Below are 27,639 nucleotides of genomic sequence, written 5' to 3' on the forward strand. Positions count from 1 at the left end.
AGATGTAATTGACAATTGCCCAATTAAGCACCTTCACCCAAGGGCCACTCTTGTACTTATCCAATAACTACGTGAGATCTTATGGAGTTATGGATACTAAGCCCAAAATGCTCCCATACTGAAACATCAATCACCTGTCCTAGCTCATTCCCCAATACCAAGTCTAGAATGGCCTCTTCTCTGGTTGAAAACTCCTAACATTGTGATTTCACATTTCCTATTCCTGAGCTCCACACTTAGTGCCTCGCTGCAAGATCCCTCTGACGTGTCCTCCCTCAACACAGCTGTGATGTGATCCCTAATCAGCAATGCAACTCTCCCACTCCTGTTGTTTCTCGTTCTGTCCCATATGAAACAATTAGAGCAGTCATTCTAATAAATGTCTGTGGGGAAAACCACAATACATGTTCCCTGGTCAGGGACTTGGGGTCTAACTGCAAATAAAGCAGTTATGGAGATCCAGAATTTAGATTTGGATGTCACCTCAATCAGTGCCTTTGGCCAAAGGGTATGAAATTCTTGCACTGAGTGTGTTCAAGGGCACAGATTGCACAGAGAATGAGCCAACTGACCTCAGCATCGTGGCTAGTACACCATTCAACTAAGGGGAGAAAAAAGAAACGTAGTAGTAACAGAGGATGACATTGTTACAGGAATAGATATTATTCTCTGGATTGCTGATCTGACAGGACAGAACTTCTGGATACGAGAGGAACTTAGAGTACAAACAACAAGGGTTCCAGCACTGATTCCTGTGAAACACCACTGGTCACAGATTTCCAGTCAGAAAAACACCCTTCCACTGCTATTCTCTGTCTTCTATGACTAAGCCAATTTAGTATCCATTTTACTAGGTTACCACAGATCCCATGTGACTTCACCTTTTGTATCAGCCTGCCATATGGGACCTTGTCAAAGTCCATAAAGACAACATCTGTTGCCCTCCCTTCAATCATCTGTGTCCCTGCAATCAATTAAGTTGGTCAGACATGACCATTCCCGCACAAAGCCATGCTGCTTATCACTAATAAGTCCATATTTTTCCATATGTGAATAAATCTTATCCCTAACAATCCTCACCAATAATTGCCCTATCACTGACGTAAGGCTTATCAGCCTATAATTTCCCAGATCATTTCTTTTGCTCTTCTTAAACAAAGGGATAACGTTGGCTATTTTCCAGTCCTCTGGGCCTCTCCTGTGGCTAAGGAGGATACGAAGATTTCTCACAAGGTCCCAGAAATTTCTCGTCTGCCTCCCTCAGCATTCCTGGCTCCATACCATCAGCTCCTGGGCAGTAGTAAACCTTAAAGCTTTTCAAAACACTTAACACCTCCTCCTTTTTTATACTGACATGCATTAGAATATTAACATACCCCTCTCAAGGCTCACCATCCACCATATCCTTCTCCTTTGTGAATACTGATGCAAAGTATTCATTAAAGACCTCACTCACTTCCTCTGGCTCCACGTGCAAATTTCCTCCTTTGTTCTTGAGTGGATCTACCCTTTCCCTAGCTACCCTCTTGCCCCTTATATATGTACAAAATGCCTTGGAATTTTCCTTAATCCTGCTTGCAAAGATATTTCATGGCCTTTTTTAGTCCTCCTAATTTCTGTTAAGTTCTTTCCTGCTATCTTTGCATTCTTCAAGGGCTCTGTCTTCAGGTTTCCAAAACTTACGTATGCCTCATTTTTCTTTTTGACTAAGCTCTCGACTTCTCTTGTCATCTAAGGTTTCCAGATCTTGCCAACCTTAGCCTTCATTTTCACAGGAACATGCTGGACCTGAACTCTAATCAACTGGCCTTTAAAAGATAATCACATTCCAAACATGGGTTTACCCTCAAACAGCCGCCCCAATCTACATTCCCCAGTTCTTGCCTAATATTGTGGGAGTCATCGTTCCCCCAATTTAGCACTTTCATTCAAGAACTTCTCTTACTTTATCTACAAGTAACTTAAAACTTCCAGAATAATGGTCACTGAGGTTGTTGACTTGCTTGCCGAGCTGGCTTGATCTCATTCAGATGTTTCATCACCATGCTAGGTGACATCATCAGTGGAGCCTCCGACGAAGTGATGTTATTCTACTCTGCTTGGAATTTATACTATCTGGTCCGTTATGGTAAGTAATGTCATCTCCAGTTTTGATCTGTATGGGTTTGTATATGGGGTCCAATTCTATATGTTTGTTGATTGCATTACGGGTGGAGAACCATGCCTCTAGGAATTCCCGTGCGGGTCTATATTTGGCTAGGGCTACTGCTCACCAAAATGGACCAGACAGTATAAATTCCAAGCGGAGTAGAATAACATTGTTTCATCAGAGGCTTCACTGATGATGTTACCCAGCATGGTGGCTAAATGTCTGAACAAGAACAATCCAGCTCGGTGAGCAAGTCAACAACTTCAACCACAAGCCAAGCTACAGGTCTTTGCCAAAACTTTAAATAATGGTCACTGTTCCTGAAATACTCCCCCACTGAAAGTTTGATCACCTGGCCCCCTCCCTCATTGGACTATTTACATATTGCTTCAAGAAACCCTCCTGGACATAGAACATAGAACAGTACAAGCCCTTCGGCCCACGATGTTATGCCGAACGTTTACGCTAAACCGAAGGTCTATCTAACCTCCTCCCCTACCTTATACTATCATACATATGCCTACCTAATAGCCGCTTAAATGCCCCTAATGAGGCCGACTCCACTACCCTCTCCGGCAATGCATTCCACTCCCCTACCACTCTCTGAGTAAAGAACCTACCCCGATATCTACCTCCACTCACTTTAAAACTATGGCCCTTCGTAATAGCTACCTCCACCCTAGGAAAAAGTCTCTGGCTCTCCACTCTATCTATACCTCTGATCATTTTGTACACTTCTATCAAGTCACCTCTCATCCTTCATCATTCTAAAGAGAAAAGCCTAGCTCTCTCAACCTTTCCTCGTAAGACCTTCCCTCCATTCCAGGCAACATCCTGGTAAATCTCCTCTGCACCTTTTCCAATGCTTCCACATCTTTCCTGTAATGAGGTGACCAGAACTGGACACACTACTCTAGATGTGGCTGAACCAGGCTTTTGTATAGCTGGAGCATAACTTCACGGCTCTTGAACTCAGTCCCTCTATTAGTGAAAGCTAACACACCATTCGCCTTCTTAACAACTCTATCCACCTGGGTGGCAGCTTTCAGGGAACTGTGGACATGAACCCAAGATCCCTCTGCTCCTCCACACTGCCAAGAATCTTTCCGTTAACCCTGTATTCTGCTTTCAAGTTTGTCCTTCCAAAATTAATCACCTCACACTTTTCAGGGTTAAACTCCATCTGCCACTTCTCAGCCCAGCTCTGCATCCTATCAATGTCCCTTTGTAACCTAGAACAGCCCTCCGCACTATTCACAACTCAACCCACCTTCGTATCATCCGGGAACTTACTAATCCACCCTTCCACTGCTACATCCAAATCATTTACAAAAATCACAAATAGAAGAGGACCCAGTACAGATCCTTGTGGTGCACCACTCATAACTGAGCACCATGTTGAATATTTTCCTTCCACTACTACCCTTTGTCTTCTAAGGGTCAGCCAATTCTGAATCCAATCTGTCAAATTTCCCCCTATCCCATGCCTCCTTACTTTCTGCATGACCCTACCATGGGGAACCTTATCAAACATCTTACTTAAATCCATGTATACCACATCCACTGCTCTACCTTCATCCACATGTTTGGTCACCTCTTCAAAGAATTCAATAAGGTTTGTGAGGCATGATCTACCCTCACAAATCCATGCTGACTATCACTAATCAAACTGTGCCTATCCAAGTGATCGTAAATCCTATCTCTCAGAGCCCTTTCCAACAATTTGCCCACCACTGAAGAAAGACTAACTGACCTGTAATTTCCGGGGTTATCCCTATTCCCTTTTTTGAACAAGGGAATGACGTTTGCCACTCTCCAACCTTCCGGCACTATACCCGTAGACAGTGAAGATGAAAAGATCATCGCCAAAGGCCCTGCGATCTCTTCCCTCGCTTCCCATAGAATCTTTGGATAAATCCCATCAGGCCCAGAGGACTTATCTATCTTCAAGTTCCTCAAAATTCCTAGTACATCTTCCTTACTAACATCCACATCCACTAGCCTACCAGCCTGTTTCACACTGTCGTCCCCTACATCTAGGTCCCTCTCAGCTGTGAATACTGAAGAAAAGTATTCATTAAGGGCCTCTCCTATCTCTTTAAGCTCCGTGCACAAATTCCCTTTACAATCCTTGATCAGCCCTACCCTTTCTTTGGTCATTCTCTTATTCCTCACGTACATGTAAAAAGCCTTGGGGTGTTCCTTGATCCTATCTTCCAAGGTTTTCTCATGCTCCCTTATAGCTCTCCTAAGCCCTTTCTTCAGCTCCTTCCTGGCTAACTTGTATCTCGCTAGAGTCTTTTCCGATTCTTGTTTCCTAAACCTTATATAAGCGTCCTTTCTCCTGTTAACTAGTCGTTCAACCTCTCTTGAGAACCAAGGCTCCCTCACTCGACCGCATCTTCCCTGCCTGCTAGGGACAAACATATCGAGCACACGCAGTATGCATTCCTTAAACAATCTCCACATTTCTATAGTGCTCTTCCCTGACAGCATCTGTTCCCATTTTATGTTACCCAGTTCTTGCCTAACAGAATTATAATTACCCTTCCCCCAATTATAAACCTTACCCTACTGTATGTACCTATCCTTTTCCATGACTTTGTAAAAGTAACAGAGTTATGATCGCTACCGCCAAAATGCTCTCCTACCAACAGGTCTAACACTTGGCCCAGTTCATTGCCAAGCACCAAATCCAAAGTGGCCTCTCCTCGCGTTGGTCTATCTACATACTGTGTCAGGAATCCTTCCTGAACGCAATGGACAAAATCCGCTCCATCTAAACTATTACAACTAAAAAGTTTCCAATCAATATTTGGAAAGTTGAAGTCACCCATGACTACAACCCTGTGACTTCTGCACCTTTCCAGTATCTGCCTCCCAATCCGCTCCTCCACTTCTCCGCAACTATTAGCGGGTCTGTAAAAAACCCCCAAAGTGACTGCTCCTTTCTTGTTCCTGACCTCAACCCAAACTGACTCTGTAGACATATCATTCTCGAACTGCCTTTCAGTAGCTGCTATACTAGCCCTGACTAGCAATGCCACTCCCCTGCCTCTTTTACCACCCTCCCTATTTCTTTTAAAGCATCTAAATCCCGGAACTTCCAACAACCATTCCTGCCCCTGAGTTACCCAAGTTTCTGTAATGGCCACAACATCGTAGTTCCAAGTACTGACCCATGCTCTAAATTCATCCGCCTTATTTCTGATACTTCTAGCATTGAAGTATACACACTTCAAACCATCCCTGTGCCCAAAATTACGCTCCATCGACCGCATTTCTTTACTAACAACCTCACTCCCTGTTGTGTCTGTTGGAAGGCTGAATACCTCATACTCTGAATTACAAATCTGGTTCCCCACACCCTGCCAATCTAGTTTAAACCATCCTGTATAGCTCAAGCAAACCTCCCTCCCATTATATTTGTGTTCTTCCGGTTCAGGTGTAACCCGTCCTTACTGTACAGGTCCCACCTTCCCCAGAACGTGCTCCAATTATCCACATAATGGAAGCCCTCCCTCCTACACCAGCCCTGTAACCACTTGTTTAGCTGCACTCCCTCCCTATTTCTTACCTTGTTATCACGTGGCACTGGTAGTAATCCAGAGATAACTACCCTATTGTCCTGGACTTCAGCTTCCAACCTAACTCCCTGTACTCATTTTTCACATTCTCAGTCCTTTTTCTACCTACGTCATTGGTAACAATGTGTACCACGACTGCTGGTTGCTCACCCTCCACCTTAAGGATCTTGAAGACACAATCCGAAACGCGGATTGTCACAGACCCTGGCACCGGGAGGCAACATACCATTCTCGTTCGCGTTCACAGAACTGCTTGTCTGTGCCTCCAATTATTGAAGCCCCCACTACAATTGGTCTCCAATTCTCCCCCCTTCTCTTCTGAGCCACAGAGCCAAACCCTGTACCAGAGACCTGGTCCCTGTGGCTTACCCCTGGTAGCTCCCCCCCACCCCTGCAACAGTATTCTAAACAGTATACTTACTGTTGAGGGGAACAATCACAGGGGATCCCTGCACTGACTGTTTCCTTCCCTTTCCTTACTGTCACCCAACTGCCTTTATTCTTCGGGGTAACTATGTCCCTGTAGCTCATTTCTATCACCATCTCAGCTTCCCAAATGATCCTGTGTTCATCCAGCTCCAGCTCCCTAACGCAGTCTTTGAGGAGCTGGAGCTGGGTGCACTTCCCACAGGTGAAGTCAGCAGAGTCACTACTGTTGACTCTTACCTCCCACATCCTGCAGGAGGAACATTGCACTGCCCTGACTGCCATCCCCTCTAAATTTAAACTTCCCCGAAAGATTTGTAAAAAGTAGAGGATAACTTACTCACCCTTTTATTCTTTGGTTAGAGGAGGTGGAAGGGTGGGAGACACCATTCTTGTGCTCTCACTCCCGGTCTCCTCCTCCTCCGCCACCAAAAATGAAGGCCCCGAAGCACTAACTGTAAGTTATTATACTCACCGCTTATCTTTCCAGCAGTCCCTCGTACTCTCTCCCGACTCAGAGGAAATCGTTGTGCTTATTGACCCTCCACACAGAGTCTTATTTTTGGTTAGAGGAGGAGGGTGAGTGGGAGACATTACACGTGTAGTGTTTCGGGTTTAGCCACTGCCATAATATATGATTTTACCTTCCCGGCAATTCCCTCGCGCTTTCTCCCGACTCCCGCCGCTGAACAAATGGACACACCTAACAAATTTCACACCCCATCCAAGGGAATTCCAGTCACTATAGGGGTAGTTAAAACCATCCACCACAACAACGCTGTTGTTTTAAAATTTTTCCATTATTTGTTCACATATGTGTTTCTCTATCATCTGCTGGTTGTTGGGAGGCCTACAGTACAATCCCATCGAAGTAACTGCACCTTTCCTATTCCTGAACTCTACCCATATGGCTGCGCTGGATGAGCCTCCAAAGGTGTCCTCTTTCAGTATGGCTGCAATATTCTCAGCAACATGATTCCCCAGCCTCTTTTACATTCCTCTTTCTAACATGAAACATCTAAATCCCGGAACGTTAAGCTGCCAGCCTTGTCCCTCTCTCAACCAAGTCTCCGCAATAGCTGTAGCATCATAGTTATATGTATTAATCCAAGCTCTCAGTTCACTATAAGTTAATACAGAGGGACAAATTGATTACATAAGTAGATTGTCAAAAAATATAAAACTAAACAGCAAGAGCATCTACAGGTATATAAAAAGAAAGCACCTGAACCAAGTGTGGGACCTTGCAGGATGGTAACAGACAATCAATAATGGGGAACAGGGAAATGACAGATAATTATACAGTCATAGAATCATACAGCATGGAAACAGAACCTTGGTTCAAATAGTCCAAGCCAACCATGTTCCCAAACCGAACTAGTTCCACTTGCATGTGTTTGGTCCAAATCCCTCTAAACTTTTCCTATTCATGTATTTATCCACACTTATTTTAAATGTTGTAACTGTACCTGCTTCCTTTGGCAGTTCATTCTACACAAGAACCACTCTCTGTGTAAAAAAGTTGCCCCTCATGTCCTTTTTAAAACATTCTCTTCTCACCTTAAAAATATGCCCCCTAATTTTGAACTCCCCACCCTAGGGAAAAGACCCTTGCTATTCACGTTATCTATGATTTTATAATGATCATGATTTTATAAACATCTATATGGTCACCCCTCAAATTAAACAAATATTCTGCACTGGTCTTCACCTAAAAGCTTCCCTTCATCTATAAAGCTGGCCTTGATGAAATCTTATTTCTGTAACTACTTAGGAAGACTTTGCCAATAGTTTACCAATTAAAGAAAGGCCAATAGTCATAATCATAGAATTTTATGGCAAGGAGACCATTGGTTCATGATGCCTATGCCAATTTTTGCAAAAATCTATCCAATTAGTCACACTTCCCTGCTATTTCTACATAGTCTTGCAAAGTTCTTCCTTTCAAGTATTTATCCAATTAAAGGACCATAAGAGAATTCACTTGTGCAATGTTTCACGGTGTCCAGAAGCATAAAGTGGAATAAATTTCCCAGCTTGTTGATGGCATTGACTATCTAGGTGGTCTGTCCACACAGACTCTTTCTGTAAATAAATGTCAAAAACTGCTAACACAGTGATAACTTTTATGAAACCAGAAGGAAAAGGACTCTGATGGTTTTCTGAATCGGTTTCTTTAGTTTTAGACAATTGTGACAAAGAGATGACATAACACAATGCACCAGATGGATTCCTCCAAGCTGCAAAATGCTATACCTCTAAAGTATTTTTAATGACTTGTTTGACATGCTTTGACACATCTCCAGAACAGATGGGATTTGAACCTGAACCTTCTGACACAGAGGTAGGAACACTAGTACTGTGACACAAAACCCTTTCTCCAACAGTTTTAAACTTCCTGGGATTGAAATGTCATGTAAACTATTTGAAGGCAACATGTTTTGGGTCAGAGCCCCAAGATCAACAGTGATGTATCAGTTACTGAAATGTGTTTGGTGTCAGGAGGGCAAAATGTTGAAGGGAAATGTCTCCAAATGATGCTGATTTCACTCCCAAATATCTATGCTGATGCCCAGTTCATCAATGATGAGCATGGTTAAGACACCATACTGGAGTCTATGGAAATGCTCTGCACTGCAAGAAAATTGGCAGCAGCAGGCATATGTAAACATACATAAATTTTTGGCCCTGAAATTTTTGTATGCACCATCTTTGGGGCTCCTTGCATTATTTACAATTGTGTTCATATGTACTCTGCTTGGTTCCTGGCATTATGCACAAAGAATTTACCAATAAAAAAATCTCTAGTTAAGGAAAAAACAAAAACAGATGAGACTGAATGTGTTGGTTTATGGGCTGTTTAACTGAACTGCAATTACTTTCCAGGGGGTACTTCTTTACAGAGTCCTGTTTGGAATTGTTCTTACTGTGTGGTCAGGAACATAGAAGTAATACTCAAGAGAAACTAGTACCATGAGGTAATTACAAGACATGCAGCCCATCACCTCACTGTTTACATCTATAGTCAGTCACCCCACAGGTTGCACATGCATGGTTACCAGGACATGGCAATGCATACATCAGTGTCATGATTTTGCACAAGACTACTAAACACAACAACCTGACTACCATATCATATGCTGTTCCTGTAGGATGTCATTGACACATCCAGGGCTGTTCCACACCTCATGTCTTTGGTCATAGCAATAGCTTTAAATATTAACAGATCTATGGTTAACATTTAAGTAACATAGTCAGGTAGTCCTGTACTTTGTCAACTACAGAATTTGATCCCAATGACTAGGACGTCCTAATGAATCATAAAATTGCTGCTTAAAGACTGTAACCCACGTAATAGTGGTGATGATGCTGGTGAAAGCGGGCTTGTTGAAGCACTGTTTTAAAGATTGTAAAATGCTGTTGTGAAGATATCTGGTGCAGACACAGTAATAGATATTCATCTCACTCTCAACCTCATTATGTGGTGATCATTTAGGAGCAAAAGGCCAAGTGCTAAAGTTCCCTAAATTAAAGGTGCTTCAGGGAAATACATTGCAAATTTGGATGAATACCTGACCTTAAAAGCTCTATTCAGTTACTAAAAGCATTTAACAGCTCAGCATAAAGGTGTGGTCAGTCTGACTCGGCCTCTTAAATTGCAGTCATGGGAAATACATCAGTTCATGAACCCACTAAATGAGGCATGGGGAAAGCTGGCAATCTAAGGGAATAGTATTTTCATTCTTTCTGCAAAGAGCAAAGCAGATAGGGAGAAACAAGTGTACATTAGGTGAAGTTATCAGTCTATTTACTGAATATGGAAGATTTGTAACCCAGCTGTGAAAATTTCTCCTTTTAGACTTCTCTACCAGGCATGTATATTTTTCCCTCCAGTTTAAAAAAGGAAGGAGGATCTGAATTCACAAAACACTATCCACTTCTGAAGCACATTATGTAGCAATGACTACTTTGAAATGCAGGAATTGCTATACACAGACCTGCCTACATATAACGAAATGGCATACGATAACTAATATACACACATTTTGTAGAGGAACATGTTAAGCTTTCTCCTCATCTCACATCAAAGGAAAATATTGCAGATGTTGGGAATATGAAATAAACACAGAAAGTAGTGGAAAAACTCTGCCGGTCTGGCAGCAACTGTTGAGTGAGAAACAGAGTTAACCTTTTCAAGGAGAGGCAGCATTTTATTTGTACATCTTTCAATCTAGTCCACTGTAATCGCTGCTCGCAATGCAGTCGACTTCACAGTGATGAGACCAAATGCAGATTGGATAACCACTGTCCAGAATACTTCCATTCTCTCCATAGGATTGACCCTGATATTCAAGTTGATTGCCATTTCAATAAATCACCTTACTCTCTAACTGACATTTCTGACCTGGGCCTACTGCAATGTTTCAATGAAGCACCACACAAGCTCAAGAAACAACACCTCACTTTCCACTTGTAGTGACTGTAACAAGGTCAACCTTGTGGACATCATAGAATTTGAGTTCCCTTAATCTGGTCTAATTAGGGAGCCCTGGCTGACGGATATAAACATGAAGTTCTGCTCACTCTGAGAGCTGGTTCTGTGGAACTGAATAAGTATCAAGGACTTTCCACGTGTAAACAAAGGGTTATTTCACACATATGCACTTTACAGTCTCTAGGACTCAATTTTGAACATGATCATTCCAGAGCCTGACCATATGATGTCTGTTCTCCATTTTTTTCTTACATTCTCTCCAACACCACTCCACCCCATGCCCAACCTTGACTTGTTTACCTTGCTCTCAGTACAGAGGTCACATTCCTTCTCTTTCACACCTCAATTCACAACCATTTTAAATTTCTCTTTCTCTTGCACTACCATTAACAACCTTATTGTCTTCTTCACTGGGCTTCTAGAACATAAAATTCCAACCCCTTTAAGTCCTGAAGAAGTCATGCTGTACTTAAAATGTTAACTCAGTTTCCCTCTCCAGATACTACCAGAGCAGCTGAGTTTTGTGTGTTTGCTCTTCAAATAACATCCTGCTCTGCGGCAGCAAGCGACCGACATCACAGTGAGGCCTCACTAGGTTTCTATTATGTCTGTTGCTATGCAAAATTGCTTCAAAACAAATGATGCTGCTTTAAGCTTCTGATCTCTGCTGTGATCATTCACTCCCAGTTATTATTCTCAGTTGAGTTATTTGCTGTAACCAACACTTTGTTGGTAATAAACAAAAACAGAAATTGCTGGAAAAACTTAGCAGGCCTGGCAGCATTTCTGAAAAAAAAAGCAAAATAATGTTTTGGGTCCAGTGACCCTTCTTCAGAACTGATTTTGAAATCTTTTCCTAGCTAAGACGGGTGGGATTCACCCCCACTGCTTCCAAGCTCATAGTCCACCGACCCCGCACCGGCTGCTTCTACCTCCTTCCCAAAATCCATGCCTGGGCATACCTATGGTTTCTACATGCTCCTGTACCACCGAATTCATCGCTTCCTACCTCAAACTCTATTCTTTTCTCCCCTTAGCCAATCGCTTCTCACTTAAATCTGCGATTCTTCTGATGCTTTACGTCAATTTCAGAACGTCCAGTTTGTGGGCTCCAGCTACCTCCTTTGCACCATGGATGTTGAGTCCTTTTACATGTGTATCTCCCAGCAGGATGGTTTCAGGCCTCTCTGCTTCTTCCCGGAAAAAAGGCTTGAACTCTCCCAATCCTCCACCACCCTCCTCCAACTGGCCAAGCTCATCCTCACTTTGAACAACGTCTCCTCTAATTCCTCTCACTTTCTTCATGCCAAGGATCTGGCCATGGGTACCCAGATGGGACCCAGCTATGCCTGTCTCTTTGTGGGGTACATGGAACATTCTTTGTTCCTGTCCTTCTCCAACCCCCATCCACAACTCTCCCGAACACATCGATGACATCATCAGTGCTACTTCTCTCCCTCGTCTGGAATTGGAAAGGATTATCACTTTCACTTCCAATTTACACCCTGCTCTCACCTTCACCTGGTCCATCTCTGATTCCTCCCTTTCCTTTCTTGATACCTCTGTTCCATTTCTGGGGATAGACCAGCAACCAATATCCACTACAAACCCAGCAAGTCCGACAGTTACCACAACTATAAATCCTCACACCCTGCTTCCTGTAATGGGTCTATTCCATTCTCCCAGTTTCTCTGTCTCCATCGCATCTGTTCTGATGATGCCAGCTTCAATAAGTGGGCCGCAAAATGTCCACATTCTTCCTCAATCAAGGATTCCCCACTATCATGGTTGTCAAGGCCCTCAGTCAAGTTTGAACCTTCTCCCACATTCCACCATCATCCCTTCTCTTCTACAACAGCATTAGGGTCCCCCTGGTCCTCAATTACCACCCCACCAGCATCCACATCCAAAGATCATTAGTCACTATTTCCATCATCTCCAGTGGGATGCCTCCAACAGACACATATTCCCCTCCCTTCCCTTATCAGACTTCCACAGGAACCATTCCCTCCAGGATACCTTGGTCCACTCCTTGTCCACTCCCAACAACTCCCCACACCCCCATGGCACCTTCCCTTGCAATTGCAGAAGGTGTAACGCATGCCCTTTTACTTCTTCTCTCTTCACTATCCAAGGCACCAGATATAACTTCCAGGTGAAGCAGCGATTTGCCTGCACTTCACTCAATCTGTATTCACTGCTCACGTTATGGTCTATATACTGGGGAGACAAATTGCAGATTGGATGGCCACTTTACAGAACACCTATTTTCTGTCTGCAAAAATGACCCTGAACTTCCTGTTGCCTGCCACTTGAACACACTACCCTGGCCAACATTGCTGGAGCATTGCAGCAAGCTTGTGACAGTGAAGCTCAGCATAAGTCGGAAGAACAGTATCTCATTTTCCTCTTGGGACTCCGCAGCCTCCAGGGCTCAATATCAAGTTCAATAATTTTAGGGCCTGAGCACCTTCTCCCATGTCCTCACACAAATCCTCACACACCAGGCCTTATCACATGGGGCAGCACGATGGCTCAGTGGTTAGCACTGCTGCCTCACAGCGCCAGGGATCCAAGTTTGATTTCACCTTCGGGTGACTGTCTGTGTGGAGTATACACATTCTCCCCGTGTCTACGTGGGTTTCCTCCCACGGTCCAAAGATGTGCAAGTTAGGTGGATTGGCCATGCTAAATTGTCCCATAGTGTCCAGAGATATGCAGGCTAGGTGGATTAGCCACGGGAAATGCAGGGTTGCAGGGATAGGGTAGGGGTGGGTGGATCTGGGCGGGATGCTGTTCGGAGGGTCAGTGTGGACCCGATGGGCTGAATGGCATGTTTCCACACTGTGGGGATTCAATGATTCTCTCTCCGGGCTCCATCTCACACCTATCATTTACTCCTCCCGACACCATCTTCAGCAGATATATCAACCTTTTCCTAACTACAATCAGTTCTGAAGAAAGGTCACTGGACCCGAAACATTAACTCTGTTTTCTCTCCACAGATGTTGCTAGATCTGATGAGGAGTTTTTCCAGTAATTTCTGTTTGTGTTTCTGATTTCCAGCACGTGCAGTTCTTTGGGGTTTTTTTTTTTTGGTTACTTTGTTGGTGATGTTTGAAATGTGGTTAGATGCTCCTTTGTGATTTGCCTCATGGTATTCACAAGATGTTGGTATATATATTCAAATTTACATCAGAAGTCCAGACCCAGCATTTTTGATTCCATTTCATTTGCTGCAGTCTAAAATTTGAAAATATTCTTTTTATACTGACAGTTTCTTCATCAGAAAAATGCAGAATTTTCTTGCACAACAAGATGACATTTGATTCATTGTCCTCGTGTCTGAAATTCTTTGAAGAGGTAACAAGCAATTCGACAAAGGAGAATCAGTGGACGTGATCTATTTGGATTTGACAAGGTGTCATAGAGGCAGCTGCTAAATAAGATAAGAGCCTATGGTGTTAGGGGCAAGATACTGACATGGTTAGAGGATTGGCTGACTGGCAGAAGGCAGATAGCAGGGTTAAAGAAGACTTTTTCAAGATGACAGCCTGTGACTAGTGGAGTTCCACAGAGGTCAGTGTTGGAACTTCAACTATTCATGTTATACATTAACAATCTGGACAAAGGAATTGAGGGCAAAATTGTCATTGTCGCTAAATTTGCAGATGACACAAGGAAAGCTGGAGGGACAACTAGTGTCGAGGAAACGAGGAGGCTGTAGAAGGACTTGGGCAGGCTAGGAGAGTGGATAAAGAAGTGGGAGATGGAATACAATGTGGGAAAGTGTGAGGTTATGCACTTTGGTAGGAAGGATAGAGGAGTAGACTATTTTCTAAATAGGGAAAGGCTTTGTAAACATGAAGTACCAAGGGATTTTGGAGTCCTAGTTCAGGATTTTATTAAGGTAAACATGCAAGTTCATCGCAGTTAGGAAGCCAGATGCAATGTCAGCATTCATTTCAAGAGAATTAGTATACAAGAGCAGAGATGTATTGCTGAGGCTGTATATTGCTCTGGTCAGACCACATTTGGAAGATTGAGACACGTTTTGGGCCCCATATCTAAAGAAGGTCATGCTGGCCTTGGAGGGGATCCGGACAAGGTTACAAGAATGATTCCGGGATGAAGGGTTTGTCATATGGGGAGTGGTTAAGGATTCTCGGTCAGTGTTCAATGGAATTTAGAAGGATCGGGGGGGGGATCTCATTGAAACTTACAGAATCTGGAGAGATTTGGATAGAGTGGACGTGGAGAAGATGTTTCCACTAGAAGAGACTATGACCAAGGTAGTGAAGGCACACAACTTTAGAACTAAAAAGAGTAAGACTTCCTTCCAGCCAGACGGTGATTACTCTGTAGAGACCAAGTCTTTAAGTCTATTTAAGATAGAGAAAGATGGGTTCTTGATTGGTAAGGGGATCAAGGTTTATGGGAGAAGGCAGGAGAATGGGGTTAGAAACATTTCAGCCATGAGTGAATAATGCAGGAGACTCAATTGGCTGAATGGTCTAATTCTGCTCCTCTGTCTTATGATCTTATGGTCTTTTTATTAGAGCTATCCAATTAGTCAGACCCCTGCTTTCACTGTTTGTCTAACCCCAGCATCTTCTGTCATTCTTTCAGTCACAATATTCCAGATCATAACAACTCGCAATGCAAACAATATTTACATTTTTCCCCTTGATTTCTTTTCCAGCAGTATGCAAACTTTTAACTTAAATTGTAAAATAGAAAAAAGGCATTCGGCCCACAGTAGCACCACCAATTGAAATAAGCCCTACCAGTGACATACAATCCTAAGTTTTTTTTTATAGATCCTTTCACGGGATGTCTGTACTGGCATGGCCAGTATTTGATGCTGTAAAATTGGCCTTGAGACGTGGAGAGCTACCTTCTTGAATCACTGCAGTTTGTGTGGTGTAGGTGTGCTCATATATATATGATAATACATGATTTTATAATAATCTCATAACGCACAATACATGATTTTGACACAGCAAAGTGAAAGAAGTCAGGACGGTATGTGACTTGGAGCAGAATTTGAGGATGGTGATATTCAGTATGCTTTTGTTGTTCTGGTTTTTCTAGACGGTAGAAGCCACAGGTTTGGAAGATGCTGTTGTGGAGCCTCGCAAACTGCCGTAATGAATCTTGTAGATGGTATCTGCAACAATCATGGTGTGCTGCTGTGAAGGGAGTGAATGTTTAAGGTGAATGACAGTTTGCACATCAAGCAGGCTTCTCTGTTTTGGTTGTCATGAGCTGGATATAACCAGGAAAGTGGACGGTATTTCATCAAACTCTTGGCTTGTGGTCTCATTGCATGGTAAACTGCCTCTGGGGGCTCAGAAGGTGAGTTATTCACCACAATATTTCCAGCCTCTGAGTTACTCTTGTACTTGCAGTATTTATATAGCTGGTCCAGTTAAGTTACTGGTCAATGATGACTCCAAGGATGTCGATGGTAGAAATACAGTAATGGTAATGCCACTGTATGTCAAGAGGAGATATTCAGATTCTATCTTTTTTGAGATAGTCATTGGCACTTATGTGGATGTTACTTGGCACTTATAAGCCCAAGCTTTAATGGTGTCCAGGTCTTGCTGCATCTGAGAGGTTGTGAACAGACTGTAATTATCAATGAACTTCCTTACTTTTGACATTCTAATCATGGAAGATGATCATTTTCAGATCAGACATTATCTCATTGAATGGCAAAGGAGCTTCAATGGTCCTAATGGCCGACTACTGTTCCTATGTCTTATGGTCTTAAGGAAGATAGGTCAGTGATGAAGTAATTGAAGATATACGGGCTCAGGACATTAACCTGCGGACCTTCTGCAAAAATGGTCTGGGGCTGAGATGTTTGGCCTCCAACAATCACATCTCTACAATGAAGATTTTTTTTATGAGAGGAGAGTTTCCTCTAATTCCCATTTAATTCAATTTTACTGTAGCTTCTTCATACTTTACTCTGTCAAATGCTAACTTTATGACAAGGGCAGTCACTCTCACCTTACCTCTGGAAATCAGCTTTTCTCTCCGTGTGTGAATAGAGGTTGCAATAAGGGGTCAGAAATCAGTTGTCAGTGGAACCTAAAAGGAGCATCGGTGAGCAGGATATTAGACATCACTGTCAATGATACCTTCCACTATGTTGCTGACAATTGAAAATAGACTGATGGGGCAGTAAGTGGCCAGACTGGATTTACCCTGTTCTTTATGGACATGACATATCTGAGCAACATTCCAAATTATAGGAACAAAGGATTTAGGTGCAGAATTATAGCCATTCAACCCTTTGAGCCTGCTCCATCACTTATTGAGATTTTGGCCTATCTGCTTGAGGTCTCAGCACCACTTTTCCATCTGCTCCCCATAGTCCTTGACTCCCTTTGCCTAACAAAAAATCCATCAAACTCTGCTTGATTAAACTCAAAGAAACAGCCTGAACCACTTTCTGAGGAAGAGAATTTCAGACAATCTTCTGAGAAAAAATATCTTCTCATTTCCATCTTAAAAGGGAGATCTCATTCTTAAACTATATTCTCTAGTTTAGTCTTCCCCCACCAAAGGAAATATCCTCTCAGTATGCACCCTATAAATCCCTTCACAATCACATATATTTCAATGAAATCACATCATATGGATTTCTGCAAAGGCTTTGACAAGGTCCGACATGGGAGACTGATAAAAAAGGTAAAAGCATGTGCGATCTAGGGTAACTTGCTAAGATGATCCAAAATTGGATTAGTGGTAGGAGATAGAGGGTGGTGGTAGAAGACTGTTTGTGAGACTGCAGATCGGTATCCAGTGGTGTACCATGTGGATTAATGCTGGGTCCCTAACTGTTCACTATTTAAACAATACAGATGAAAATGTGAAGGGGATGATAAGTAAGTTTGGCATGGTTATATCTAAAACATAAGTCTTCAGTACTACACCCAGAATGTTGTCAGCCCATAGTCTTTGCTATGTACAATGTATTTAGTTGATTCTTAATATCATGTGGAGATTGGACCAAGGCTGTAATGAGGTCAGGAGTTGAGTAGCCTTGGAAGAACTCAAACAGAGGGTCAATGAGCAGGTTGTCCCTTTTCAAGTGCCACCTGATAGCACTGCTGACAACCTCTTCCATCACTTCATCAATAATCAAGAGTACGTGGATGAGGTGGTAATTGGTCATGTTAGGTATCTCCTGCTTTCTGCAGGCAGTACAAAAACATTTGCTAGGTAGATGCTAATGTGGTAGATATACTGCAACAATTTGGCTCAGGGCACAGCTAGCTCTGGAGCACAAGTCTTTCTGTACTATTGCTGGAATGTTCCCAGATCCATACACTTTGCAGTATCCAATGCCTTGAATCCATTTGCTGACATCATAAGGATTGATTCAAATTGGCTAAAGACTGGCATTTGTGATGGTTAAGACTTCAGGAATAGACCAAAATGGATCATTCATTCAGCAGTTCTGGCTGAAGATGATTGGAAATGCTTCAGATTTGTCTTTTGCATGATATTGTTGGCTCCCCATCACTGAGGATAGGGATACACTTGTATTGCTCATAACTGTATATGTCAGGACTGCAGAGCTTAGATCTGATCCATTGATTGAGGAATCGTTTAGGTCTGTACACTGGTTTGGAAGTTCGTCTTGTACGTAGTGCTGTGTTGTAGCTTGATCAGGTTGGCATCTCATTTTTAGGTACGCCTGGCTCTGTACTAGCATGTATTCCTGCATTTTTCATTGAACCAGCACTGATGCTCTGGCTTGATAGCAGTAGTGCAGTACAATATGTCAGGCCATGAAGTTCAGATTGTAGTAATTCTGCTGCTGTTAATGGTGCCCAATGCAATTTATAGATGCCCAGTTTTGAGCTGCCAGATCAGTTTTAAATCTATCCCATTTTGCACAGGCCACATGGGAGTCCTACTATGTGGGTTTTTCACAATGTCAGGATTAGGCTAAATGAACCTGTCCTCAGTAATCTCACCCATGTCTGGAACAGCGTGAATAGGCATTTCAGCATTCCCTCTCCCCCTACTACTTTCACGAGGTGTTGTGACCTATCGGGAAACACCAGTCCCATGTGAGGAACCTCAGTGTCAGTGGTTAGACCCTGGATTGTGAGTACGATATGTTTTTAACTGAAGTGATGGTTATGCAAACCATTGGTCGATAAAGGTGTTTTTTTTCTCCCTCTTTGTTAATCGATTATAGTTTAGATATTAATCTGTTTTGCCACTTGTTTTATGTATAGGTTTTATGTTATAGTAAACAGATAATTTTGAGTTATTGAAGAAGCCTGGTGAAAGTGTATTTTGTTCTGGATAGCTGTACCAAAGAAAAACAATTGGTCATTTTGGTGACTAAATGAGGTTAAACATTTATACTTGTACTGCAACTCAAGGAATAGTGGGGCTTGATTATCAGCACATTTCAGCCCACCACGGTTGCAACAATAGGTTGGACAGGGCAAGGCTTGTTTCCGCTGGAGTTTGGAAGAGTGAGAGGTGATTTTATTGAAAAGTACATGGTCTGGACAAAGTGGACATAGAAAGGATGTTTTTCTTGTGGGCGGATCCATAACTAGGGAATTCTGTTTTAGGTTTAGCGGTCGCCCTCCTAGGACAGCGATGAGGAAGACTTGTTTCTCTCTCAGAGGGCTGGTTTACTTTGAATATTCTCTGTCATAGAGGGGAGTGGAGGCAGGGTCATAGAATATTTTTAAGGCGGAGGGCGACAGATTCTTAATAGGCAAGGGAATCAAAGGTTAACGGGTTAGATGGCAGTCACAAACAGATTAACCAATCATCTTTCACCCAATGATGGTGCAGGCTTGAGGGCCAAGTGGTCTGCATCTGCTCCTACTTCATATGTTATAAGAACATGGGAATAGGAGGAGACCATTCTTTGAGATCATGGTTGAGCTGTGACTAACTTGATATGCTAACTTTGTCTACGTCCCTTACTAACTTTGGATTATGAAAAATATCAATCTCGACTTTAAAATTAACGTTAATTCTCGGTGTATCTCAATTACAAAGTCTCTTTGTAACTTTTTCAATGTTTCTAACTTCTCACTATTTACAAAGTTGTCTATTCTATCCTTTCTAGGTTGAAAATGGACGATCACACACTTGTTCGTTCTGAGTACTAGGAAGGAATTCTGCGTATAGCCCCACCTTATTTTCCTGACCAATGGGATATGGTGATACTGTGGTAATGTCATCTGGTTCAATGATGTTGTTTAGGAAAGGAAATCTGCCATCCTTACCCAGTCTGGCCTACACATGACTCTAGAACCATAGCAATGTGTTTGGTTCTCAATGATCCTCTGAAACGGTTGAAACAGTCAGTTCAGGGGACATTAGGGATGGACAACAGTCATAGTCACGTCCCATGGAAGAATTAAAAAAACACAAAGATGATACTTGTGCAGCTGCAGAAAAAGGGATGGTTAAAATGCACCATGTTGTAAACCGGCTTCAATTGCCACAAGATCAGAGGATTAATTATTTGAATCCTTTTGGCATAGTAATTATTTAACAAAGCAGCATACATCCAGAGAAAGTTTGTGCTTTAATACATGAAACTTTTGTAAAGTCACAAGCTAATAACAAAATGCAAAAATAATAAATTAAATTTAATCTATTATTTAATGAATAAGCAGCATGTATAGATCCACAATAATTTATGTACACACTGCACTTGATCACCTGGTTACCACGTATACCAGGCTGGATCATCTAGTCACTGTACCAACTGTGCTGGATCACCTGATTACTGTACATGTTGTACTGGATCGTCTAGTTACTATAAAAAGTACAATGGATCATGTGATTACTGTACATCTTAGGCTTGATCACCTAGTTACCTTACAAATTATGCTGGATCACCTGGTTACTGTATAAACTAGGTTTGATCACCCAGTTATCATACATATTGAGCTGGATCCCCCAATTATTATACATCTGCGCTGGATTAACCAGTTACTGTACATATGACTGGATCACATGCTACTACATACATGGTGCTAGATCACCTGGTTACTGTACACACGGCAATGGATCACCTGGTTGCTATACACACTTTACTACTTCACCTGGCTATATTCACACTGCCCTGGATCACTGAATCACTCTGTACATTGTACTGATCATGCAGTTATTGTTCACATGGTGCAGATGTGATCACTGTTGATCACATTGCATCAACTAGCTTCCAAAAGACTACAGCCTCATTGCATCGCCTGCCCAGCCATGTCTATCCTACTTAATTAATTGATTTGGCTGTTAAATATTCTAGGAGTAAATTTCTTAACTTTAATCTTCAGCTGTAATAACATCTTCTGATTGAAACCCCATGGCCAATCAAAAGAGATATGGAAGAAATAACCTTTAAAATCCTGCCGCTTTTGCTCTGACATCACACTTCAGCTCTGACAGTAATGAACAAGTTAAAAGAGCTCTCTGCTGCCAGTTTATATCCTCTGCCACAACTGCTCTTCTCATGCAGGTCCACTCTCCATATGTTCTCCATGTAATTGCATCAATTCACCTTTGAACTGCCCAAATGCTTTCCAATCTTTATGTTTTTCTAAGCTAAAATCAATCCTTGCTTATTCTAACCCATAAAAGCAAACTAATGTCTTTCAATGCTTTCTTTCTCTTGTTGTAGATCAAAGATGTCCACCAACACTCCAGGAGGACCTGCAGTAATCTGCTCTCTGGTTCATACTGGTTTAAAATCATGTTCTGGAAGGACTGACCTAAGTTAATCCCCTTTACAAAAGTAGACCAGCAACCATATGCCACTAGGTTAAAATCCAAACTCTATAAATCACACACTTTCTATCACATTGTACACTGCGTTAGGTCATCTAGTTACTGTACACTCTAGGCTGGGGAACCTGGTTACAATGTACATTGTGCTCTATCACCCAATTACTGTATACACTGGGTGGGTTCAATTGGTAACTGGGTGCACATTGTGCCAGATCATCTAGTGACTATGCACTCTATGCTGGATCCAGATCATCTAGTGACTATGCACTCTATGCTGGATCACCCAGTTACCATGTACACTGTGCTAGGTCACTTTGTTACTGTATACACTATACTAGCTCACCAGGTTATCATCTAGTTACTGCATGTACTGTGCCGAGTCACCCAGTACTATGTATATTGTATTGGATTACCCGGTTACTGTAAATACTGTGCTGGATCACAAGCTACTGTAAACATTGAAATGGATCACACAGTCACTATATACACTGAATCGGATGTCCTAGTTACTGAACACACTGTTAGATTTGGCTACCACTGAAATTTGAGAAAAAGATAATCTTGCTGCATTTGGGCACAGTGTTCAAACAGCAAATCAAAACATTTTTAATGAGATCCCTGTTTTTCCAAGAATTTGGGCAGTGTTTTACCCCACGATTACAGTTTTTACTTGAACTCACAAACTATTAAAATAATTAACATTAACATCACTAACAAAAATGGAGTAGAAGTCATAGGTTGCCTTGTGTAAAGGACAGTGAGAAACTGACAGCGACCAGTGTAGTCTACATAGGTCCTACATAGAACCTGATTCTTTCAGAACAACTTCATTGTACACCAGCACAATGCAGTACATAGTACGTGTACCGGTCACTATCTAAATATTGCAGGCAAAATAGCCAATACTGCAACAGCAAGTTCTCCATATATACAAACACTTCATGAAACTGCACAGAAACATAAGATCCAGATTGCATAGTGCAGAAATCCAGTTCAGCTTTATCACACAAATGCACAGCCACAATGATATATCGATGTCAAAGGGAAAAAAAATGGTAATAGGAATTTTCAGGAAAAGAATGGATCAATTCCAAACTGCAACCACATGTTTACAGGAAAGGGGCTGGAAAAATATAAAATAACCTTGCATTTCATGGAAGGGAACTATCAACACTGATTACACTCTAATATATACTTGGTAATATTGTGATATAGACTGTGTTTACAGCACTTTTGCATTCTTAATTTATATAGAATTCGCAGACATTCCTACAGAGAGAGGCAGATCTTGGCGTTCAGCCCAAAGCAACAGGGAGCTCCTCATACTCAGCCAAAGGCAGACACAGATGGAAGTAATGTACAGTACTTGGTCTGGGAGAGGGAGAGAAAGAAGGAAGATTTTAAAAACTTATTTCTCTTACTTACCACTCTCGCTTTTTTCAATAACATCCACCACTTCTCCTGCCTTTAGGCTGATCTCAGAGTTCTCCTGTTTTTCATAGTTGGCGACCACCATGTACTGATCCAAAACCATGGGCTCTGCCACAGCTTCTGAACCTGAAGTAGGGAAAAAGCAAGCTGTCAGCCAACTTGCAGCCATGGCTCCTTGCGAGCGACAGACTATCCCACATTCGATAGGCCGAATCTTTAGCACCCCTCAACCAATCAGAACTTAAGCTCAGTGTACAGTATATTTCTAAAGATCTGGCCATATAGAATCTTCTTTTCAGTCCCTCTGCTGCACTGCGTAACATTTGAATCTTCAGATTTGCGTTTAATTTAACATTCTTGGAATTTTAATCCCAGACAAGATGATCCATAAAGCCCAACATTTCCACAGTTTTCAATTTCATCTCACACACATAATCAGGGAGTTTGCCAGCAGCCGCTACAGAGACAGAGTTAAAAATAATAAACACCCTGTCCTGTCCCTCTCTGCCAAGGAGAGACCAGAGGCAGTGTGGGGGATGAGAACACCAATGGCAATCGACTGCTCTTAAAGCCTTAAATAGAAACACATGAGTGGGACGGATCAGGGAGGGGAGCTGTTTACATAACAGTCAGATACGGAAAAGTTACATTTGCCAGCTTTGTTATCTTATTATCTGTTTTCTTGTGCAACTCCCTGAAGTCATTTCTAAATAAATGATCTACATTAGTATGCCCTTCACTTTTACTCTGTTCCAACAGGCTCTAATCCACGCACTCCAAATGCTGACAAGCTCCACGAAAATCAGGAATAACAGAGGTGCTCTCGGCTCTGCTGGGCTTTCCCAGCAAAGACAACATCTCTTGTCTCCTAATGGAATATCAATTACTGCCCAAACTCATTCTACTTTGATCATACTTCAGTAACATCTTCACTGACAGCTCCAGTGCATACACCCCACCCTCAGTATAAAGTTACTTTTCCAAACAACGAACAGCAATTAAACCAGGCACGGCCCACAGTTTCCAGCCCAGGAGTCCAGCCAGAGAGCCACAAATCCCAACGTTGGCCATCATTCTAATGCGGCAAAAAAGCAGCGCCTCCCCTCATTTTGATGCACCTTAATCCAATGCAATCTTAATCAGACAACTAGCCCTGGGTCCAACATATGGGACACCAAGACAACTCTATCCTAAAAGCCTAGCCTGAACTCAGTCAGTGACATAAACAGCTTCAGTTCAGTTCAACCATGTATAACAATGACGGACCACAGATAGTCACCGGCAGTCAGCAGCTGGTGAATTCTACAGCCAGCCAGCCTACTCCTAGATACAGTCTGTTTTGCTGAGAGGCACATTTTAGGGTGAGGGTAAAAGAAAGAAAAAGCTCTTATTAGCAAAACCAAATGAGATACACAGAGCTATCATAAACCACACAATTATTCCTACTGTATGGGGCTTGCTGTTGCACGCTTATTGACAGCATAACAAGGCAGAAAGCAGCTGCTTTTCAAGCATTCTAATTAACCCTATACTGCCATAGCGTTTTGGTGTCAAAAATCCATTTCTTATAAAGTAGCAAGAATATCTTTTCTTCAGTTTTTGAAAGACATAAATGGGTGAAAATGAACAATTAAGAAAGAGATTTGACTATCAGCCTACAGCAACTAGTGAAGTGCACTCAGGCCCTGGTTTATCACAATGTAAGCATCAACCAGTTCCAAATATTATTATGTGGAAGATCATAACAACAATTAAGGCAATCATCACTTATCTCTTGTGGTTGGTTATTGTGAATAATTATCTCTGTTTGACTGCTTACTGTAGTCAAAAACATGAAAACACCATTGCCTCACTCCAGTTCATACCATCACCTTTCTTCCACTCTAATTTCTCAGTTTATACCTTTCCCTAGCCTTTTGCAAACTCTCTTCCCAAGTTTACACTGACAGGTTTTGAACTGCTCCCCCTCACTCTCAATTCACACTGGCAAGAGGGGAGGTATTGTAGTGGTAGTATCACTAGGCTAATAATCCAGAACACCAGGCTAATATTCTAGTTACATGAGTTCAATTCCCACCACAGCTCCCCACCAACCCATCAACTATGTAACTTTTGCAGATGTATCCGTACATGGCAGTATGGCAAAACTGGATTACAAACTAGCCTAACGGCAACAATGTAACCACTGTCAACTGTCACCAAACCCAGCTAGTTCACTAATGAATTTAAGGGAAGGAAATCTGCTGTCCTTACCTGGTCTGAACTACATGTGACTCCAGACCTACAGCAATATGGTTGACTGTTACCTGCCCTCTAAAATTACCTAGCAAGCCACTCAGTTGTATCAAACTGTTACAAGCCTACAGACAGGAATGAAACTGGATGTCCACACGGCATCAACCTAGGCAGCTGAAATCACAACAATAAACCCAATCCTGTCACCATGCAAAGTCCTCCTTTCTAAAATCTGGGAACTTGTACAAAAATTGGAACAGCGGTCTCACAGACTTGACAAGCAACAACTGGACGTGTTCATACTCACAGAATCATATCTTAAGGACAACGTTGCAGAAATCGCCATCACAATACTAGAGGTTTCAGGACAGTGATATACAGTCTGGATCAGGTTGCCCTGAGAGTCCTCATCATTGTCTCCACACCCCAACCTCAGATGACGGATCAGTACTCATCCATGTTTGACACCACTTGGAGGAAGCACTAAGGGTGGCATAGACATAGAATGAGTGGGGTACTTCAACGTCCATCCTGAACAGTAGTTCAATATTACCGTTTCTGACTGAACTGGCCAAATCCTAACTGACACAGTTGCAAGCTGGGTTGCAGCAAGTAAAGAAGAAACAATCAAGAAGGAAAGATCTACTTGACTTTGTCTTCACCTATATCACTGTTGCAAATGCATCCATACATAGCAGTATTGGTAGGAGTGACTACCACACAGTTTTTGTCGAGACGAAGTCCCACCCTCAAAGTGAGAATACACTCCATTACGATATGTAGCAATATCAGCATGCTAAATGGGTCAGATTTCAAATAGTTCTAATTACTCAAAATTGGGTATCCATGAGGTCCTATGGGCCATTAGAAGAAACAGAATTGCATTCAACCACAATCTGTAACCTCATTATCCAACATAGCTCCCATTCATTCATTATCATCAATCCAGGAGATCAACTCTGGTTCAAGGAAGATTGCAGAAGGGCTTGCAAGTAGCAGTGTTAAACATACCTAAATATTAGGTGTCAAACTGGTGAAGCTATAACACAAAACTACTTACATCCCAAATATGGGACCAATATGGCTAAGTGATCTCACAACCAACACATCAAATCTAGGCTCTACAGTCTGGAATGATGGTGCACAAATAAACAACTAATGGGAGGTGGAGGCTTAACAAATATTCCATCCTCAATGATAGGGAGTCCAGCATATTGATGCAAAAGACAAGGCAGAAATAGTTGCATCCATCTTTTGGCCAGAAGTGCCAAGTAGCTGATCTATCTCCGCTTCTGCCTGAGATCCCCAAGCATCAAAGATGCCATTCTTCCACCCATGCAATTCATTCCAGGTGTTATCACAAACAGTTCAAGACATTAGATATTGCAAAGTCTATGGGTCCTGACAACATTCCAATAATCATACTGAATCTGGGGACTGAAATGAGAAAGAACTGTTTTAAAAGCCAGTGGTTGAAATGGTAGCTGCAGTTTTGAAAGCAAATAACCTGATATCCATGGCAGCAAAAAACAACTGTTTGAACAAACAGTAACTGAAATTTAGATTACAGATAATCTGGAGCTAAAGGTATGAATTGATGGCAACGAGAGGTTAACTGGTCAACGGATTAGTGGCTAAATAAAAACCAAAAGAACTGCAGGTGCTGTAAAGTGTTCTGAAGAAGGGTCACTGGACCTGAAACATTAACTCTGTTTTTTCCTTCACAGATGCTGCCAGACCTGCTGAGCCTTTCCAGCAACTTTCTTTTTGTTCCTGTTGTAACGGATTGACATTTATCAATGATAGAGACCTTTTTCTTGTCAACAACTGTGAGATTCATTCTTGGGTGGCTGAGCAGCTTGGAGCTGAAAACAAGGTACCAAGACAGAGACAGACAGAGAGAGAGAGAGACAGAGAGACAGACAGAGAGACAGACAGACAGAGAGAGGTGTGCAGATGTTCTCTTCAGTTAAAAAAAACTCAGTTTAAACTTAAATAAAACCAGTTACCTTTCCTGCAGCAGTAACTTATGAGTTGATAAATCAGAGACATTTTCCAAGTGAATCAATTACTCCTACAAGCCAGTGGAAATACTCAGAGAAAGTCACATTATCAACAAAGCGTCTGGCCAGTCAAAGAAGGATCCTCTCAACATCAGAACCATGAAGCAAAGACCATTGAATTGATTTTCCACTTTATCTACCTCCACCAATAATCTATTTTCCCTATTTTTTTGTCTGTATGTGTTTTGTAAGAAGGAGTTTAGAAGGGGCAAGGAGTTTACTCTGTAATGTTTTATCTTTACCTCTGTTTTCTTGTGGCTATATTCTAATTACTTACAATAAATACTTTTCGTTCAATGCAGAAACTTGGTGCATTCTTTTAAAAAAAACTCTTAACATTTGCTTCAACTCCAGGAATAGCTAGCCTCAATTTATGATGCGCTATCCCAGACTCATAACAGATTTTGAGGGCTCTTGGCTGGGATTGAATTGGAAACAGGCAACAAAGTTTTGAATGTG

The 27,639-nt window shown here is 42.0% G+C and overlaps 1 protein-coding gene across 3 annotated transcripts in view; it reads right to left on the reverse strand.

The window, feature by feature from the left end:
* Positions 1–27,639, reverse strand: part of sh3pxd2aa (SH3 and PX domains 2Aa) — a 282,467-nt gene that overhangs the window by 99,186 nt on the left and 155,642 nt on the right. For 2 of the 3 annotated variants that reach the window (XM_048608736.1, XM_048608735.1), the window contains one exon: positions 22,877–23,008. In XM_048608736.1, coding sequence (XP_048464693.1) covers positions 22,877–23,008 — 132 coding nt within the window. Of the gene's footprint in view, positions 1–22,876; positions 23,009–23,313; positions 23,403–27,639 lie in introns of those variants that run through there. The other variant, XM_048608737.1, reaches the window with a different exon arrangement.

Source organism: Rhincodon typus, chromosome 20, assembly GCF_021869965.1.
Source record: "Rhincodon typus isolate 14 chromosome 20, sRhiTyp1.1, whole genome shotgun sequence".
Lineage (NCBI taxonomy): Eukaryota > Metazoa > Chordata > Chondrichthyes > Orectolobiformes > Rhincodontidae > Rhincodon > Rhincodon typus.